General features: G+C 33.6%; 2 protein-coding genes and 1 long non-coding RNA gene across 10 annotated transcripts in view; 2 read left to right on the forward strand and 1 right to left on the reverse strand.

Moving 5' to 3' along the window:
• The window catches only part of LOC145939930 (uncharacterized), an 81,253-nt gene extending 77,045 nt beyond the window's left edge, over window positions 1–4,208 (reverse strand). The window contains exon 1 of the long non-coding RNA XR_014425922.1: window positions 3,987–4,208. This is a non-coding gene — a long non-coding RNA (uncharacterized LOC145939930). The remainder of the gene's footprint in view (window positions 1–3,986) is intronic.
• Window positions 4,209–10,380: 6,172 nt separating this feature from the next.
• Srprbeta (signal recognition particle receptor beta) lies at window positions 10,381–11,804 on the forward strand. Its single transcript, XM_083044828.1, has 4 exons — window positions 10,381–10,580; window positions 10,920–11,086; window positions 11,170–11,309; window positions 11,419–11,804. Exons 1-4 carry the CDS (start codon window positions 10,490–10,492, stop codon window positions 11,753–11,755), a joined length of 735 nt encoding a protein of 244 aa, XP_082900954.1. The 5' UTR covers window positions 10,381–10,489; the 3' UTR covers window positions 11,756–11,804.
• A 24-nt stretch (window positions 11,805–11,828) lies between these two features.
• On the forward strand, window positions 11,829–18,726 carry Row (relative of woc). 8 transcript variants are annotated; one of them, XM_083044822.1, is made up of 20 exons: window positions 11,829–12,134; window positions 12,571–12,725; window positions 12,804–12,892; window positions 12,964–13,024; window positions 13,147–13,279; window positions 13,351–13,406; window positions 13,519–13,587; window positions 13,673–13,739; window positions 13,830–13,961; window positions 14,029–14,199; window positions 14,285–14,775; window positions 14,847–15,297; window positions 15,382–15,788; window positions 15,914–16,142; window positions 16,289–16,458; window positions 16,548–16,740; window positions 17,394–17,607; window positions 17,676–17,866; window positions 17,949–18,011; window positions 18,123–18,726. In XM_083044822.1, the coding sequence occupies exons 1-20, from the start codon at window positions 11,918–11,920 to the stop codon at window positions 18,128–18,130; spliced, it is 3,567 nt and encodes a 1,188-aa protein (XP_082900948.1). In that variant the 5' UTR covers window positions 11,829–11,917; the 3' UTR covers window positions 18,131–18,726. The 8 variants fall into 8 exon arrangements, with proteins under 8 accessions (XP_082900948.1, XP_082900946.1, XP_082900944.1 ...); XM_083044820.1 differs by having other exon boundaries at window positions 11,830–12,134; window positions 12,574–12,725; window positions 17,949–18,055; window positions 18,123–18,724; XM_083044818.1 differs by having other exon boundaries at window positions 11,831–12,134; window positions 17,949–18,055; window positions 18,123–18,724.
• Window positions 18,727–18,869: the final 143 nt, after the last annotated feature.

An 18,869-nucleotide genomic window follows, 5' to 3' on the forward strand; every position in this document is an offset into this window, starting at 1 on the left:
AAACTATCCCCTGTGCGACGAATTTGTAACGTTTTATTAGCGGAACGGGCAGCAGCGACATGGGTCCGCGATTGAGGAGCTACTTTGTGTGCTACTTTTAATAGGTTCAACTTTGTTCTCGCAAGCCTCTCTTCCCTCCTCTCTTCTCCGTTAGAGACGGTTATTCATTCGACAGAGATTTATGTTTAATGCTCATATGCAGGAGAAAAGATACATATGGGGATGCCATCTTTATGATCAGTTCTGTTACAAAGTTGACTCTTTATGCCATGTCTCTAGTCGCGATTCACAAAGACAGGGTATAGAAGAGGGACGCGCTTCTAAAGGATCGCCTCACCAATCACCGGTTTAATACTCATCGAGTGCGCAGATATATCTCACGCGACAACGATTCTCTCCACGAATGATATATGAATATGATCGATATATGTATCAGCCATCACATGATGGCAAGAGAGTTTTCCTACTCGTGATAAAAAGTACAATTCGAAGCAATTGTACACTGAGAGAATTTTCTCTTAGAATTTACCCTGAAAATCATGGTAATCGTGGGACAATATGGTATAAAAAGAAATTTATGAGAATTTCTCTGATTAATATTCATCACAATATAAATAATATCTATCACAATAAAATATAAAATATGTTTGATTAATTTTACTATGCAGTTTAGTAAAATTAATCAAACATTTTATATTTTATTGTGATAAATATATATATTATTATTTTTATAGATAAATATTAATCAGAGAAATTCTCATAAAATTCTTTCCATACCATATTGTCCCACGATTACCACGATTTTCAGGGTAAATTCTAAGAGAAAATTCTCTCTATGTATACAATAGAATTAAAGCCATCATAAACATATGATGCGTTTATCGAGTAAAAGATACAAGTATGATTCTATATAAGAAAAGTGATACAGATTTGATTGTCTCATATATCTAAAATAATATTTAAAAAAAAGATTATCTTTAATATATACCTATGGTTTTAAAAATAATCTTTTTAAAAAAAGGTACAGTAAAAAGTGATACAGATTTGATTGTCTCATATAAATTATCTCATATATATAAAACCATATATATTAAAGATACTCTTTTTTTAAAAATTTTATTCTAGATATATGAGACAATCAAATCTGTATCACTTTTCACTGTATCTTTTTTTAAAAAGATTATTTTTAAAACTATAGGTATATATTAAAGATAATCTTTTTTTAAAAATATTATTCTAAATATATGAGACATTCAAATCTGTATCACTTTTCTTATATAGAATCATATTTGTATCTTTTATTCGATTAACGCATCATATGTTTTAAGATGGCTTTAATTCTATGTATACATACAATTGCTTCGAATTGTACATTATGTTAATCTTTTTAAAAAAATTTAAATACATATATACATATATATTGAAGATTATCTACGATAATCTTTTTAAAAAAATTTAAAAATATATATGTATACATTATATATATTAGAGTTCTATATATTGGACAATTGGACAATCGTAATTTGCGACTATATAAAATTATATCAACATCCCTGCTTTTCATTGATAGACAATCCGTTGCTACTTCGACTCGAGTTCAGTTAAAACGCAGCAAAAATTAAATAATAAAAATAATTCTTATTTATTAATATATAATTTTTTTAGGAGATGCGGAGTATTGCTATGCAAAGTTTGGAGACTACTGGTGTGAAATTAATACACCATAGCATACAGATGCAATTATTTCCCGTTTAAAATGGAGACGCACGAGATCCGAGTACGGCCGCGATGCACACGCACGAGATCTCGCGCCTCGTACTCCGTAATTACGAACGATCCGGAGAATCCATTAGTGTTAATCCTACAGGTGTGAGAGCGTAAACGGCCGTCGATGTAATCGCCGCCGCGCACGGAACGTGGCCGAATTCAGAAAAAATTAATCCGATCAGATTAACCGGACCATTGTAATTACGTGCGAAGCGTTAACGCGGCAAGTGCTCCCATGAATAAGCGGTTTGCTTTCTCTCTCTATCTTTTTTTGATCTTGTGAGACGTTAAATCGCCGAAATTAAATCGAGCCCGACAAAAAAATTACGAGCGCCAAACGCCGCGCCGTCTTAATTTTTAAAGGGTGCACAAAGTTCTTTTACTATCTGTATACGATCTTCTCAATCTTAAAGCAATTTTTTGCAATCAGAAATAAGGCAGCTGATCGCAATATCAATCTCAATTTTATATCGAAATTTTATATTGAACTCGTAAATTGAGAATAGATAATTTAGCGATCGATTGGCTTTTTATCATGCAATTAAATCCCGTGAAGAGGAAACGTCTTTGCGCGCGAGGAAGTCAAGTTCGCGAGCGAGAGATTTATGCTCGACGACTTATTTGGCGGCATTTTATTTATGGACCAAAAAGCACTTTGTCTCGCGCGTGTACACGCTTGCACGTTCCTTTTTGTGATATACTTGCAAATTCGTGCAAACAAACGCAGTCTGGACGCAATTTTCTTTCGCGTTAATTTTTTATTCCACCGAATGTTTAAACAACAGTATTCTACTTTTCGTAAATTCTACAATCTGGACCACCGCCATCGACGTCTTTTTTCTACCCGCACTTTATCACGTCGCTATCCTTTTTTTTTTTGCGACAGATCGAGTTCTCGTTTTTACGTAATCCGATTCGGCTACATGTCTCCAATTCTACATTCTCTTCGCCCGAATGTCCAAGAAATTGATCGAAGAAAGTATTACGCTCTTCGATCCGTGATCGATCGTCTCATCTCCTTTTCGCTCGTGTAACGAAAAGACCAACCATCACGATTCGAAACGCTCGTAAATAATGTTCGACCGGATCTTCGCAACGTACCGATACGTTTTATTTTTAGGAACGTGCGCGCCGATTACATCGTCGGAATTGGGCTTAAATGACGCGCCCCGGATATCTTTCGTTTGCGATAAACGAGAGTCGGTAACGAGAGCAACACGCTTCTCTTAAGGATCTCCGGAACCTATCATCTTCTCGCGCTGCGCCGAGAGAGACTCGATCGTGCCACCCGATAATTGATACATACTTAACAAGGGTCGGCGCGAGAGCGTAATTAAGAACGTGCTGGCGAATTTATAGCGGCTCTTTGGGACGTGTTATTAAATACAAATGATCGTTGCCGCGTACTTGCCGACATGACGATCACTATTTCTCATAAGTCACGTTTACAAGATTGCAGAGTACTCATATAAAAAATCACATATATAGAAATTACATATATCACATATATATATATATTGAATGACTTAAATCACATATCAGAATATAATCCATAAAATGGAAGAGCAATACACATATATTTTAAATTTATTTAGAAAAGAAAAATAACTATATATTGCGCGAAAAAAGTTAAAAAGCCAAGCTATCGTATTAAGGATCCATGCTACTTGATGCTACACTGTAAAAAAATATTACAAAATTACATAAACAATAAGTAAAAAATTGCATAATAAATAAGAAATGTAATAATAATTCCATTGTTTATTATACAATTTTACACTTATTGTTCATGTTTATTCTCTCAATATTTATACATATTTCTTTACTTTTAAGATGTGATAAATTTACAAAAAATAAAAATCTTGATCAAATTCAAATATTTCTTTAAAAAAATATGCTGCTATAAAACACTCAAATATTTCTTCAACAAAATGTTACTATGAATCTATAATATATATTATAAGATATATTTTTAATATTACTGATTGAATAGTCATTATAGACATTTGTCACTAATTTTTTTAATGAGATTTCTGATTTGTTATGACAATTTTATATTTACAATCATTAGTGACTATTCATTGCTTTTCATTAATAATACACTTTCATTTTTAAAAAAATTGTTTTATATCTTTTTACAGTATAGAAAACAAGGTATTTCCTTCTCTAAAAGCCTTGTAGCACAGAAGAGAGCGAGAAATAAATTAAAAACGACTCACTATTGAAGAGGCGGAACTGCGCGCGCTGGAACTTGCAAAAATAACGGCGGGTAATCGATGTGTATCGCCGAATGTCTCCAGCCCGGGATGAGAGGAACTGACGGACAAGGCGCCATCCTGAAGAGGTTTCTTCGAAGAGTAGCGAATCGCTCCGCGGATCAAAAGTCCGGTCCGCGCGCGTCTCATGGCCGAAGCAATAAATTCATGGATACGAATCGACGAGCCGACAAGAAAAATGACTGCGAAAGACGCCCTTTCCTCGATTCGCCATGTATGGAAATGCAAGCGCGCGAGGCCGCTTTCTGTGTTCCTTCTTAATCCCGCGGAATAGATCCCGCCGATGCACGCATCACTTTACGGATGCGAATCCGCCTCGCATAAGAAACGACACTATTCCGTGAAACGACCTGCAAAGAGAAAAAGAGTAATTAGACATGAATTCCAGCGAATGCAGTTTTTTGTTACGGATTTTCAATGTTTCACAGATCTTTATTTATCGCATAACAACATCAAATCCGAGGGATGTCTCACTCATGTACATGTATTGCGAATTACCGAGAATTCTAAGTAATTCCATGTAATGCGCCGTATAATTCAAGTAATGCGACGGAATGCGTGAATTATGTTAATTCTTTTTTTTTTTAATAAAATACAATATTTAAATATTAGTACTGTTTAATTTAGTAAGAGAAATGTAATTAAAATGATTTATAAAAAGAAATGTTAAGAAAAATAAATTTATGAAATATTATTGTAAATCATATAGTACCAATAGGACACAAAGTACACAGAGAGAACTTTCTCTTAGAATTTACCCTGAAAATTATGGTAATCGTGGGACAATATGGTATGGAAAGAATTTTATGAAAATTTCTCTGATTAATATTCATCACAATAAACATAATAATATCTACACTACGTTAAAATATAAAACATGTTTGAGTAATTTTACCATGCAGTTTAGTAAAATTAATCGAACATGTTTTATATTTTATTGTGACAGATATTATTTTTATTGTGATAAATATTAATCAAAGAAATTATCATAAAATTCTTTCCATACCATATTGTCCCACGATTACCATGATTTTCAGGGTAAATTCTAAGAGAAAATTCTCTCCGTGTACAAATAGATTAGATCTGAACAAATTAAATATCAATTAATGATTTCTTAAATTATAATATTTAATAAAATATATATTTAAAAAACGTCATAACATTATTTTTACTTTTTAAGACATTTTAATCTTGTCTGCGGGTTATTATATATATTGTTTTATGCTTGTAAATGTAAATCAATGCGAAGTAATGTTAAGTAATGCGTAATTCCAGGAAAAATGTACATGTATTGCGACAAGTGAGACAACCCTCGATCAAATCATAAGAATTATTGTAAAAAAAATTGAATTCGTTTACCAGTCGATGCACCGCAATTCTTTGTCGCTGGCCATTTAATCGTTCCGAATGTTTTTTCTCGCGGACACACGAACCGAGTCGGGAAACTGCGACTAATCACTTTATGCGGATCCGTCTCGCATGAAAAACGACACTTCCATGAAAGAACCTGTAAAAAGAAAAAAGAAATTAGATATCCTTGTAGATGCGGTCCTTTGTTACGGATTTTCAATGTTTCAGATCTTTAGCTACTGCGTAACAACATCAAATCCTCAAAATTATCGTAAAAAAAATGAATTCACTTACCAGTCGATGTACCGCAATTCTTTGGCGCTGGTCATTTCATTGTTTCGAATGTTTTTTTTCTTGCGGAGACACACGCACCGATCGGAAAATTACGACATCACTTTATGCGGATCCGCCTCGCGTGAAAAACGACGCCATTCCGTGAAGCGACCTGCGAAGAGAAAGAGACATTAGATATCCCTGTGAATGCGGTCCTTTGTTACGAAATTTCAATGTTCCAGATCTTTACCTATCGCGTAGAAACATCAAATCCTCAAAATTATCGTGAAAAGATTGCATTCGCTTACCAGTCGATGTACCGCAATTCTTTGTCGCTGGCCGTTTCATTCTTCCAAATGCTTTTTCTCGCGGACACGCGAGCCGATCGTTAATCTACGACACTAATCGCGATAAATTAACGCGGAATTACGATAATCACCTGTCACTTTATACGACACTCCCGACATTTTGTTATAAACGCGACGCGTATAACACATATGCAACGCGAGACCGTGCAAGCTGTGTCAGTTTCGAGACGAGCAACCGCCAAATTGTGATGGAGGTGGTTGGTGACGTAGGTGGGGAGTCGCGGCGACTCGCCGAACTCGCACGAATTCGCACGAACTCTCACGTACGCCGCGATCCCCACCATACTCTCGCCTACACTTGCAATTAGCGTGAGGTCTTTGTTATAAACGCGACGCGTAAAACAGATAAATAACGCGAGACACGAAGCACATTCACTTCCCGTTTAAACGAAACGACGTCATATTAAATCATAGATAGAGTATGAACATAGACTGCGAATATCGATCTACGCGCATTAAACGAATTACTTATCTAGAAAGTACGCGGCGTCAACTTGATGCACGTATCGCGCTGTTGTCGATATCGATTACGCGCGAGACATCGATTAGTCGATATAAAAAAAACCCAACCTTAACATTCGATTATATTTATGCATCGAGAAGATTATTGCGAAATGGGGCTTTATTTAATGAATAAACGACTTGCAAAAAGAAAAAGAGAAATTAGATGTGAATTCTTGCGAATGCAGTCCTTTAATTGTTACGGATTTTCAATGTTTCAGGATCTTTCGCATGTTTTTGGCTGCGGTCGAGAATGCACTACGAATGCTTTGAAACATATGCTCCGAAACATCATTCTATCTTTATTCTTCTGAAATGTAGAACAAAGATAGAATGATATCATTCTATCTTTGTTCTACATTCCAGAAGAATAAAGATAAAATAATGTTTCGGAGCATTCGTAGCGCATTCTCGACCGCAGTCCTTATCTATCGCCTGTAACAACATCAAATCCTGAAAATCATAAAAAATCGTGAAAAAATTGAATTCGCTTACCAGTCAATGCACCGTAATTCTTTGTCGTTGGCCGTTTCATCGTTTCGAATGTTTTTTTCTCGCGTGCACGCGAACCGAGCGGGAAGCTACGACTAATCGCGATCGCGATTAATTAACGCGGAATACGATAATAGCCCGTCACTTTATACGATACTCCCGGCACTTTGTTACAAACGCAACGCGTAAAACAGATAGACAACGCGAGACGCGAAGCGCACTCACTTCCCGTTTAAACGAAACGACGTCATATTAAATCATAGATAGAGTATGAACATAGACTCCGAATATCGATCTACGCGCATTAAACGAATTACTTATCTAGAAAGTACGCGGCGTCAACTTGATGCACGTATCGCGCTGTTGTCAATATCGATTACGCGCGAGACATCGATTAGTCGATATAAAATACGCACCCAACCTTAACATTCGATTATATTTATGCATCGAGAAGATTATTGCGAAATGGGACTTTATTTAATGAATAAACGACTTGCAAAAAGAAAAAGAGAAATTAGATGTGAATTCTTGCGAATGCAGTCCTTTAATTGTTACGGATTTTCAATGTTTCAGGATCTTTCGCATGTTTTTGGCTGCGGTCGAGAATGCACTACGAATGCTTTGAAACATATGCTCCGAAACATCATTCTATCTTTATTCTTCTGAAATGTAGAACAAAGATAGAATGATATCATTCTATCTTTGTTCTACATTCCAGAAGAATAAAGATAAAATAATGTTTCGGAGCATTCGTAGCGCATTCTCGACCGCAGTCCTTATCTATCGCCTGTAACAACATCAAATCCTGAAAATCATAAAAAATCGTGAAAAAATTGAATTCGCTTACCAGTCAATGCACCGTAATTCTTTGTCGTTGGCCGTTTCATCGTTTCGAATGTTTTTTCTCGCGTGCACGCGAACCGAGCGGGAAGCTACGACTAATCGCGATCGCGATTAATTAACGCGGAATACGATAATAGCCCGTCACTTTATACGATACTCCCGGCACTTTGTTACAAACGCAACGCGTAAAACAGATAGACAACGCGAGACGCGAAGCGCACTCACTTCCCGTTTAAACGAAACGACGTCATATTAAATCATAGATAGAGTATGAACATAGACTCCGAATATCGATCTACGCGCATTAAACGAATTACTTATCTAGAAAGTACGCGGCGTCAACTTGATGCACGTATCGCGCTGTTGTCAATATCGATTACGCGCGAGACATCGATTAGTCGATATAAAATACGCACCCAACCTTAACATTCGATTATATTTATGCATCGAGAAGATTATTGCGAAATGGGACTTTATTTAATGAATAAACGACTTGCAAAAAGAAAAAGAGAAATTAGATGTGAATTCTTGCGAATGCAGTCCTTTAATTGTTACGGATTTTCAATGTTTCAGGATCTTTCGCATGTTTTTGGCTGCGGTCGAGAATGCACTACGAATGCTTTGAAACATATGCTCCGAAACATCATTCTATCTTTATTCTTCTGAAATGTAGAACAAAGATAGAATGATATCATTCTATCTTTGTTCTACATTCCAGAAGAATAAAGATAAAATAATGTTTCGGAGCATTCGTAGCGCATTCTCGACCGCAGTCCTTATCTATCGCCTGTAACAACATCAAATCCTGAAAATCATAAAAAATCGTGAAAAAATTGAATTCGCTTACCAGTCAATGCACCGTAATTCTTTGTCGTTGGCCGTTTCATCGTTCCGAATGTTTTTTCTCGCGTGCACGCGAACCGAGCGGGAAGCTACGACTAATCGCGATCGCGATTAATTAACGCGGAATACGATAATAGCCCGTCACTTTATACGATACTCCCGGCACTTTGTTACAAACGCGACGCGTAAAACAGATAGACAACGCGAGACGCGAAGCGCACTCACTTCCCGTTTAAACGAAACGACGCCATATTAAATCATAGACATAGTATAAACATAGATTGCGCACATCGATCTATATTAAACGAATTACTTGTCTAGAGTCTAGAAAATACGCGGCGTCAACTTCATGCACGTGACGCGTTGCTAATAATATCGATTACACTCGACATCGATTAGTCGATATAAAGTTGATGCGCGCCCAGCCTTAACAATCGATTATATTTATGTATCGAGAAAGATTATTGCAAAATGAGGCTTTATTCCTTGAAACGATCTGCAAAGAGAAAAAAAGAAATTAGGCATGAATCCTACAAATGCGGCCCTTTGTTACGGATTTTCGATGTTTCAAATCACTATCGCGTGCAACATTGTTAAATCCTGAAAGTCATAAAAAATGGAGAAAAAATTGAAGTCGCTTACCAGTTAATGCACCGCAATTCTTTGTCGTTGGCCGTTTCATCGTTCCGAATGTTTTTTCTCGCGGACACGCGAACCGATGGGGAAAGCTACGACTAATCACGATTAATTAACGCGGAATGCGATAATTGCCCTTTGTACGACACTCCCAAATAAACGCGACGCGTAAAACGGATACATAACGCGAGACATGAAGTGTGTGCTTGCTTTCCGTGCGCGCGAAACATTATTAAGTCATAAATGACATATAAACATAGACTGCGCATATCAAGTCAAAATTAGAAAGAGAAAGAAAGCTATAGGAAGTCTTCTCTAAAGACAGAAATCTATTATACTACACAGAAATCAATGTTGAAATTTTTTACTTTTCAATCAGTTTTATGATCAATAATATAATTTATTTATTATATAACAAATATATTTAATTTTCTCGCCATGATTTTTAATCGCGTTATGTCGTTAATCAGTGTGTCATATAATAAATATTTTACACATTATTTCATATTATTTACGTTCTAACTTACACATACTTATATATACTGTTTTGCGAATTAATATTTCACTCTTTATTTATTACCTATCTTCTTATCTATATATGTATCTTTTTTATTTATATATATGTTATTTAATAAAATAATCAGATGCAGCGGCGGTATATTTAAACTTAGGCCGGTATTCATAGTCGGTTCTTATATTTAAGAATGTCTTAAGTACAATCTTAAGATGTGATTAACCAATCACAGAGCCATATTTGCATCTTAAGACGGTCTTGAAATAAGAACGGACTATGAATGCCGGCCTTAGTATCTTTAGGGTCATTCCACAATAGGTTGCAAATGCCCTCGTTGCCAGTTGCGGATTGACCAATCAGAGCAAAGCAACTTGTCAGCTGATTGGTCAATCCGCAATTGTCAACTGGCAACGAGGACATTTACAACCTATTGTGGAACGACCTTAATTGTTTCTGAGTAAGTTTGTATAGATGTCGCAATTGTCGTTGAAAACTGAAAACATCCATGGCTTCCTGCAATATAATGCATCGTATGTGATTGTGTATAACCTCTCGTAATTATTCGTATCATTGGCATATGGTCTCGTGAGAGAGTGAGACTTGAGAAAATTGCAAATTACGAGATTATGGAGAAACACATAAAACCTATTGAAAGAAATGGCAATTCACAGTTGCTGGGTATATTGCTCGCTGTGTTTGCTGTTATTGTAACGTTAGGTAATTACATGTTTATCAGATTGTCATAGCACTAGTGCATTGATTATATTTTTATAATATTTACATTAAAGATTTAAACATACATGATTGTTAAATATATTTCTATTGTGGTTACAAACTATCTTCAGAGTTACTACAACTTTTTCTAATTCATGAAAAATATATTCTTTTTATTTAAACAAACTATGCGCACTTTGTTTTAAGAATAGTATCGATTGAATTAATACAAGAAACATTCTTTTCGTTGTCTTATATCTATATATATATAAATTATTTTTCTGCATTTAACATATATTGATTAAATTATGATATCTCTCAATTAATATATAATTTTGACAGTTCTGTTTGCACTTTGGCGCAAAAGAAAGTCTGCAGGTCATAGTATCCTTTTAACAGGCCTCAGTGACAGTGGGAAAACATTGATCTATGTGAGATTATTATGTTCTAAATTTGTCAAGACATATACATCTGTTAAAGAAAATGTGGGGCATGTTGAAATCAACAATGTAAGTTTTAAGCAACATTTTATGAGAATTTAAATCTAATTATGTATTTATTATAATTGTTCTTATAAAAATATCTATTTTAGAATTCTTTGAGAATAGTGGATATTCCTGGAGATGAGCGATTGCGCAGCAAGTACTTTGATAAGTACAAGTCATCTGCTAAAGGTCTAGTTTACGTGATTGATTCGGTAACTATTCAGAAGGAGATTAGAGATGCGGCTGAGTAAGTATAAATTTGACAAAATTGACAATGTTACTGATTTGACATTTTGTATCGATTTGAAATAATAAATCTTAATGTGTTTTAATAATTCATATTTTTTTCTTTTCAGATACTTATATAATGTGTTATCAGATTCTAATATACAAAGAAATGTTCCCATCCTTATATTATGTAATAAACAGGATCAAACTATGGCCAAGGGATGCGCAGTGATAAGAACATTATTAGAAAAAGAAATAAATCTACTGCGAATGACAAAGACTAGTCAGTTAGAAGCCACGGACGCATCTTCAACCAATGTCTTCCTAGGGAAACAGGGAAAAGATTTCGAATTTGCACATTTGGAGTCTCACATTGATTTCGCAGAATCATATGCGTTTAATAAAGATTCTCAAACAGCAGCTGATATCGAGGAACTTAACAAGTGGTTACATAAGATTGCATAATAATGTACACCATTTTGTTAAATATAAATTATTCATTTGTAAATAGTTTTTTTTTTTATTATACATTTTTTGAAAGAAAGAAATCTATCGTTATATTAAAATATGACTAATATGACCGATCAATGATATGTATGTCTGGATCGGTCAAAAAGTTACTGATCAATGCCGCCATCTGGCCTGATCGCTGTGCTCGACATATATGTCCAAAAAGTCGTGCGCGGACTGCGCGGTGAGATTTTGCCGCCTGGTTTTCCGGTACAATTAGGTTATCATCTTTTATCATCGTATATCGTGTTGTTTGATTACTTTTGTGCCTCGATGGTCTTTGTGGATGCTTCAAGACATTATTGCCTTTATTTGCAATCAGATTCAACATCTGGTAAGACCCGCCCTATGAGATATACAACAACCGGGAATCGGTTTTGAGTCTTCCTGGCTACAATCGACGCCGAACGGTTCCTTTTGGAACAGACGGTAGTAACTTGGACCCACAATGACATGTTAATCCATATACTTTATAAAATTTATAATATTAATAATTAAAGTTGCATTAAATGCATTAGAAAATCCTTTGTTCAGACAATTTTCATTATTTGTTTAGTCTTGTTTTTTTTTTTTTTTCTTCATATATATATATGTATATATAAAATTATAAATTTATTAATTATAAAATAAACAAAAAAAAGTTTCTGCACTTGTTCTGACAAGCACTTGTGTCTTTTGACAATGTTTTACATTTTCTGTACATTGCATTTGAAGCAAATCTATTAAGCCAATTTTAATTGCATATCTTGCATTTGATTTTTTGATATCAGCAGCTACGGACAAAATGCCAAGACCAAGGCTGTATACACGTTCTGTTTTAAGCAGACGTCCACTCCATATGACATTAAATTTAGAATGTACAGAGGAACCTCTGAGCGAAGCACAGTTGATATCAAGGACAAAGCTTAAAGAGGATTACAATAGGGTAAATACAACTGCTTACCTTTTTTTTTTTTAAATATACATATTATGTATTGTATATATTTATGAACTTTTCTATTAGGTTACAGCAATCCTAGAAGAACTAGTTAAAGATCATGGCGGTAAATTGGTATGTCAAGCAGGTGTTGTCAGTGGTTATCAGTATACATTGTAAGTATATAATCATAAGAGTATAAAAGTATAGTATTAAACATAACTATATTTTATATTAACATTTGTAGACCTACAAATCCAACAGCAACTCCAGCAGTAATTCAAAATAATTCTCAGATATTAAATGTTGTAAGTATTTTACTGGAATCTATATTATTTGAAATATAATTTAAAAATTACATATGTTTTCTTTATACATATTTTTTTATATATTTATTCTTTACATATATTTTTTTCTTTTTATTTTTAAGACCCAGCAAAACAAAAATTCAGCACCAATCAAACTAAATATCAGTAATGCAACTGGATCTCAAGGGAATATTCAACTAGTAGTTGATCCACGTATGGGAGGTATTATTGTAGGACCGGTTACACAAACCCAAGGTAGCAAACGACTTACATAATTAGATTTAAGGTTGATTAAAATTATTTTAAATAAATAATTTTTTTCTCAGGAACAACCACTACAACTACATCCGTGGCTTCAACCACTGCACCTCAACAAGAAAATGTATTGTCAATTCTATTTGTATATTTATTTATTTATTTATTTATTTTTTATATATATATATATATCAAGTCTAAGTTTTCATTAAAAGACTAATTATACTAATTTTCTTTAGTACAAGTATACCAGGTCTGGGAGGAGGACAAAAGTTCTTCAAACACAACAGCCTGATATTATAGAAGAGGTATTTTTATGAATTGAAGAAAGAGTCTTCTCTACATTTTCTGTTTTGTAATTAATGAATATATGAGTATCATGTTTTCTTATAGCCTGCATCCACAGTTACTCGTTCGAGACCAAAGACTGGACCAGCAACGCATCAAGTGGTTACATCAAGTAAGAATAAAATCACATTTTTTAAATTAATATATTACATGAAGATAACTAAGAATTGAAATAACTAACAAAATATTGATGGTCCCTCAGCTACTACTATCCCACAAAATACGACAAGTCTTAGAATAAAAACTGTCAATAAACAACAGACAGTTAGTCAACCAACTGTCAAACCTACCGAACATACTAGTATAGGAGGAATAAATGTTGGCTATAATACAGGTAAAAATCAAACCTTGTACGATGTTAATACATTAGTTAATTCTACTCATTATTGAATATTTTATAGTCAATGAACAAGTTGATGAAGCCAAAAAGAATCAACCTGATGGCAGAGAATTTACGTTTAACAAAACAACCGGCGGTCGAACTTTTCCATCTTTAGTAGTAGTAGCAAGGCCAAATTTACGTAGCAAAGATATCGGATCGCAAGTTGCACAAAAAGAAAGACAAGCATTAGGTATGAAAACTTTTTTTATCTTTACCAACGTATATATAATGTTACAATATTAAATACAGTTGTAATAATTAATGATATTTTTCAGATGCTAAAGTTAAAAGCGTGCTCATGTTTTCTGCTACGAAATTCGCCGAATGGTTAATACAACAGGGTTTAGTAAAATCGGAGCAATATTGTTTGCAACATAAGTCAAATTATCAAAAGACTAAACTCAAATTGGGAATGTACAGCGATCAAGGAACATTCCCTTATTCGGGTGGTTATGTTTGGATATCTAGTTGTTGTCCTGACAAATATGTCTCTGTTTTTTCCGGTTCTCTCTTTCAAGGGGCTCCTTATACGCCTACAGTCCTGTTAAAATTAATTTATCATTGGGCGTGTCAGACTAATGTGCAAAATGTAATCTCTTGGGTAAAAGTGTCTAATTTATATTTGAAAAATTTTTATACGAATTTACGTAGTATATGTACAGCAGCAATATGGGACAAGAGTTGTAAAATGGGCGGTAAAAATTCGATAATACAGATTGGTGTAATTAGTTTGGGTACCACATCGCAAGATGGACATATGCGACAGGTGAAATATTATGATAGTTTGGCATTTTACTAAAAAGAAGATCATTTATGTAATTCGGTTCTCATATTTAGGTGAAAGTCGAGGTTCTCGGTGTTTTCGATCCAGCTACATTGGACATACGATTGCGCGCTTGCGAACCGATGCAAAACGGAGATAGATCATTCAAAAGACGATTCAATAATATCTTACACCCATTGAAAGAATGGGTTCATACAGATTCGAAAATAATGACTGACTTTACCGTTGATAAAAGCACCTTACATGATATGGGCTACAATCATGTCGTGCAATCTGCATTTTCAGAACAGACATCTAGAAACATAATGAGTAATTACCATATCATGGAATATCTTAGAAAAATTGTCCCAAGAATGTTTCAAAACACATTGAGTTTGCTCAGTAGACAAATGATACAACAGTTCTTAGACGAATTAATATGGAGAGAGGTGTATGGAAATACATCGGAACGTGCATTTGACAATATTATTCGACACATTGCGGAACAAACCAAACTCGAGTCCAGTAAGTAACAAAATATTTATTCTAACAAAATAATAATTTTTTATCGTTCGCATATTCAGTATTCTTATATCTTAAAATAAAAAGAGTATTATATCTTTTCAGACGACAATCTGCTAGATCATTTGGCAAGAATCGCTTCTAATCCGTTTCATGATTGGTCTTACTCGAGTAATCTGCCGTCAATGGATACGCCAGTGATACCCACGATAGACTCAACTCCAATAACTGATGCATCGGTTCAGAATAAAACTTCCGATACTATTTCAGTAAAACCTAGTCTGAAACGAGGAAGAAAACGAAATCATCCTGTAACAACTTCGGAACACGAGTTGCAAAAAACTGCAATCGATTTCAAGAATAATAAAGAAAAAGATGATAAAGGTGAAAAGGAATCGAAAGATCAAATTCAGCTCCAAGAATTGTATTATGCTACAATGGAAGGTGATAAGAATCTGATCTTAAAGGAACATAAATCTCCATTATATTTCAAGGTTTGAAATTGTCATATTGTATCAATATGTTTTGTCTTACATATATATCTTCTGATATATATATATATATATATATATATATATATATATATATATATATATATCTATCTTCTTGGCTTACTTAGTGTTTCCTCTGTACGATGGTGATGAGGTCTAATACTGAAGTGATGGGACATATGGTTAGTCATGTACCTCCGCAAATGCCCAATCAATCGGAATTGTCAGTATGCCGCTATTGTTGTACCGCGCTTTCATCGCAGCATCAGATGCTTACGCACGTGGCAGAAACACACAGCAATTTCGGTCATTCTGATGGTTTCATGGTAGTTTGTGCTATTTGTGAAGAGAAATTCGGTAAGCTAACATGCCGATATTTTCCACACTCGCTTTACAATTGTTTATAATTAAGAAAATTAAAAAATTAAGTGATTAATAAAATTAAAATATACAATGCGAGAAAATTTAAGAGAATTGCGTTTTTATACATGTGTTTTGTTTAGGAAAAAGCAGATCGTTAATCGAGCACTTATCGTTGATGCATTATCCTTCGGAGATGCCATATCGTTGCGAAAGTTGCGGTTATCGCACATCCAGTCATAAGGATGTCATAGATCATTATTATAAAATTCACGAAAAAGGGGAAGGATTGCAATGCCCTTACTGCCTCAAGGTAAGAATGGAAGACTGCTATATACTGCGAATATGTTTCTTCTTCTTAAGTCAATGCGGATTAACTGTTACTTTCTCTATTGCAAACAGGTAATACAATTTGCGAACGAGGGTAATACGAGCGCGTCCAATGTTCACGCTTATTTGTCGCATATGCAAAGACACATTGTAAGAAGGGATCAAGGAAGAGGCAATAAATGTTCAAGATGCTGCCTCTGGTTCAATAAAAAGAGTGCGTTAACGATACATCAGCGAGAATTGCACGACTATGTTTTTAATTCAAGTAAGTATGTATTTATAAACATACGTCATATATTATAAGATAACATTGATAGCAGAAATAATGTTATAAAATCCTGATAGTATGTGGAATTGTAATTAATAGTTAATAGAATTATTAAGAAACTACTTCATCAAGGCTAGTAAAAATTCGATCACAGTCTATTATAAATTAGTAAGCTGTATTGTTTTTTTTTATTCAATAATTTTGAAAATTTATAAATAAATATGTATAAATAAGCTGTGAATACACAACACTCCATATACTAAATTCTAAATTCATTATTTTATTGTATTTCTTGATAATATATTAAAATTGCAAATATTTCATTAACATAAAAACTTTTCTTATATATGAAATTATATGTAACGATTGTAAATTATAAACTTCTCACAGATTGATATATTATTATCACATAACATGTACGTACACACTTCTTGATATTGGAAATTTATAGGATAAAAATGCGAGAATTTCTATAATATAATATTCCCTTTAATGATATGATTAATGAGAACTTATATAGTAAACGATAATTTATATGTATATTTTTTATATTGGTTGTATCATTTACTTCTTTTGAATATGCTTTTTTTATTTATTATGTGAGAAGATTATTGTTTCTATAATATTTATAACACGATAAACATTTACAGAAGCGATACCGTATTCTGCTAGCAAAAGTGGAATAATGATCTCGAAAGAACGGCCAGAAATAAAACGATTTACTGTAGATAGTCCACCACCCGAGTTACCACCAGACGAAAAGATACAAAAATGGAATACTGGACCAATATCAGTGAACACTTCTACCAGATATTTAGCATGCCAGGAGTGCGAAGAAGATATTGATGAAGAAGATCATTATCCGTAAGCATATTATTCTATAAAATCAACAATCTTGCAAAGTATATTACATAATATCACTTAACGAACAGAGGCGAACAGCGGTGTCAACAGTGCCGTTACGTCACATGCTGTTGGCGCGCATTCCAAGAACACCAACAACAAATCCATAATGAAAGGCCAAAGACCAGTTTGATCGTGCCATCTCCTTTAATTAACATCCCGCTAGAAAAGAAACTACAGTGCCTGTGCGGTTACACGTCGACTGACGGCAATCGATTAGGTATAGTAATGATATAGATATAGATGAATGCAACGATATATTGTTGTTGTACAGATTAATTTTAATTGGCGTCGTATTGCAGCAAGACACTTGACAAAATGTAACAAAGTATTGGCACGTCCCATTGAAGAATCAGCACCATCCGGTATGCTCGACAGTTTAGGATTAGTTCCGAAAACCTCTTCTGAAGTATGACATTTTTATCTATAATAATTTGTTATTCTTACCTGATTCTTATTCTTTTAATTGATTATAGGAAGCTGATACGTTCGAAAAATCCAATTTACGCAATTAAATATGACATAAAAACAAAAAATTGCTATCAATATGAATGAAGGTAATTCTGTATTAGGATGAGTGAGGTATATAAAATTGTGAAAAAGATATATGTAACATGACTTTATCAAGATACTATATTGAATCTTTCCACAATTTTGAATCTTTTTATTCGATTCTATAACATCCAAAAAGATTTAATAAAACTTTTATAAATTATGTTATAGAATAGAAAAAAATATTCAACATTATTCTATTCTATTCCAGACTTACTTTATCATATCATTGTACAATATTGGCATCTCTCAAAGCTACGTATATTCCTTTAATTAATTTGAATAATTAATCAATGAAAATTAATACTTTGAAATTGGAATAATAAATATATAGTTTGATTCTGAATTTTGCTTATATATTGAAATACCTTGCTATAAATGTCTACTTATATAATTAGATAAGACATACAATACAAATAATTATTGTATGTTGTTTTGTATATTAATATTAATAGAGAATTGTATATTATGAATTTAAAAACTTGTGGCGTTTACGCAAATAAGAATTATATATAAAACAAAAACAAATATACTCTATAATTTACGACTAATATTTCCTCATTATAAAAAATTACTTTATGTAATAATAATAAAGTGTATTTTAATTATATATCGAAATATTGAATGTTTTAATTACATTGTATTTATTTTATTTAAGTAATTAATAGTAT

This window comes from Prenolepis imparis, unplaced genomic scaffold, assembly GCF_030444845.1.
Source record: "Prenolepis imparis isolate NDT839.2.m4 unplaced genomic scaffold, iyPreImpa1.0 SCAF_8, whole genome shotgun sequence".
Lineage (NCBI taxonomy): Eukaryota > Metazoa > Arthropoda > Insecta > Hymenoptera > Formicidae > Prenolepis > Prenolepis imparis.

Bases quoted from the DNA above. Each gene is read 5' to 3' on its own strand.
- Srprbeta (XM_083044828.1), top strand. From the start codon at position 10,490: ATGGAGAAACACATAAAACCTATTGAAAGAAATGGCAATTCACAGTTG. The intron at 11,087-11,169 runs GTAAGTTTTAAG...TATCTATTTTAG, and splicing joins GGCATGTTGAAATCAACAAT to AATTCTTTGAGAATAGTGGA. The intron at 11,310-11,418 runs GTAAGTATAAAT...TTTTCTTTTCAG, and splicing joins GAGATTAGAGATGCGGCTGA to ATACTTATATAATGTGTTAT.
- Row (XM_083044818.1), top strand. From the start codon at position 11,918: ATGCCGCCATCTGGCCTGATCGCTGTGCTCGACATATATGTCCAAAAA. The intron at 13,962-14,028 runs GTAAAAATCAAA...AATATTTTATAG, and splicing joins AAATGTTGGCTATAATACAG to TCAATGAACAAGTTGATGAA. The intron at 16,143-16,288 runs GTAAGCTAACAT...TGTTTTGTTTAG, and splicing joins TATTTGTGAAGAGAAATTCG to GAAAAAGCAGATCGTTAATC.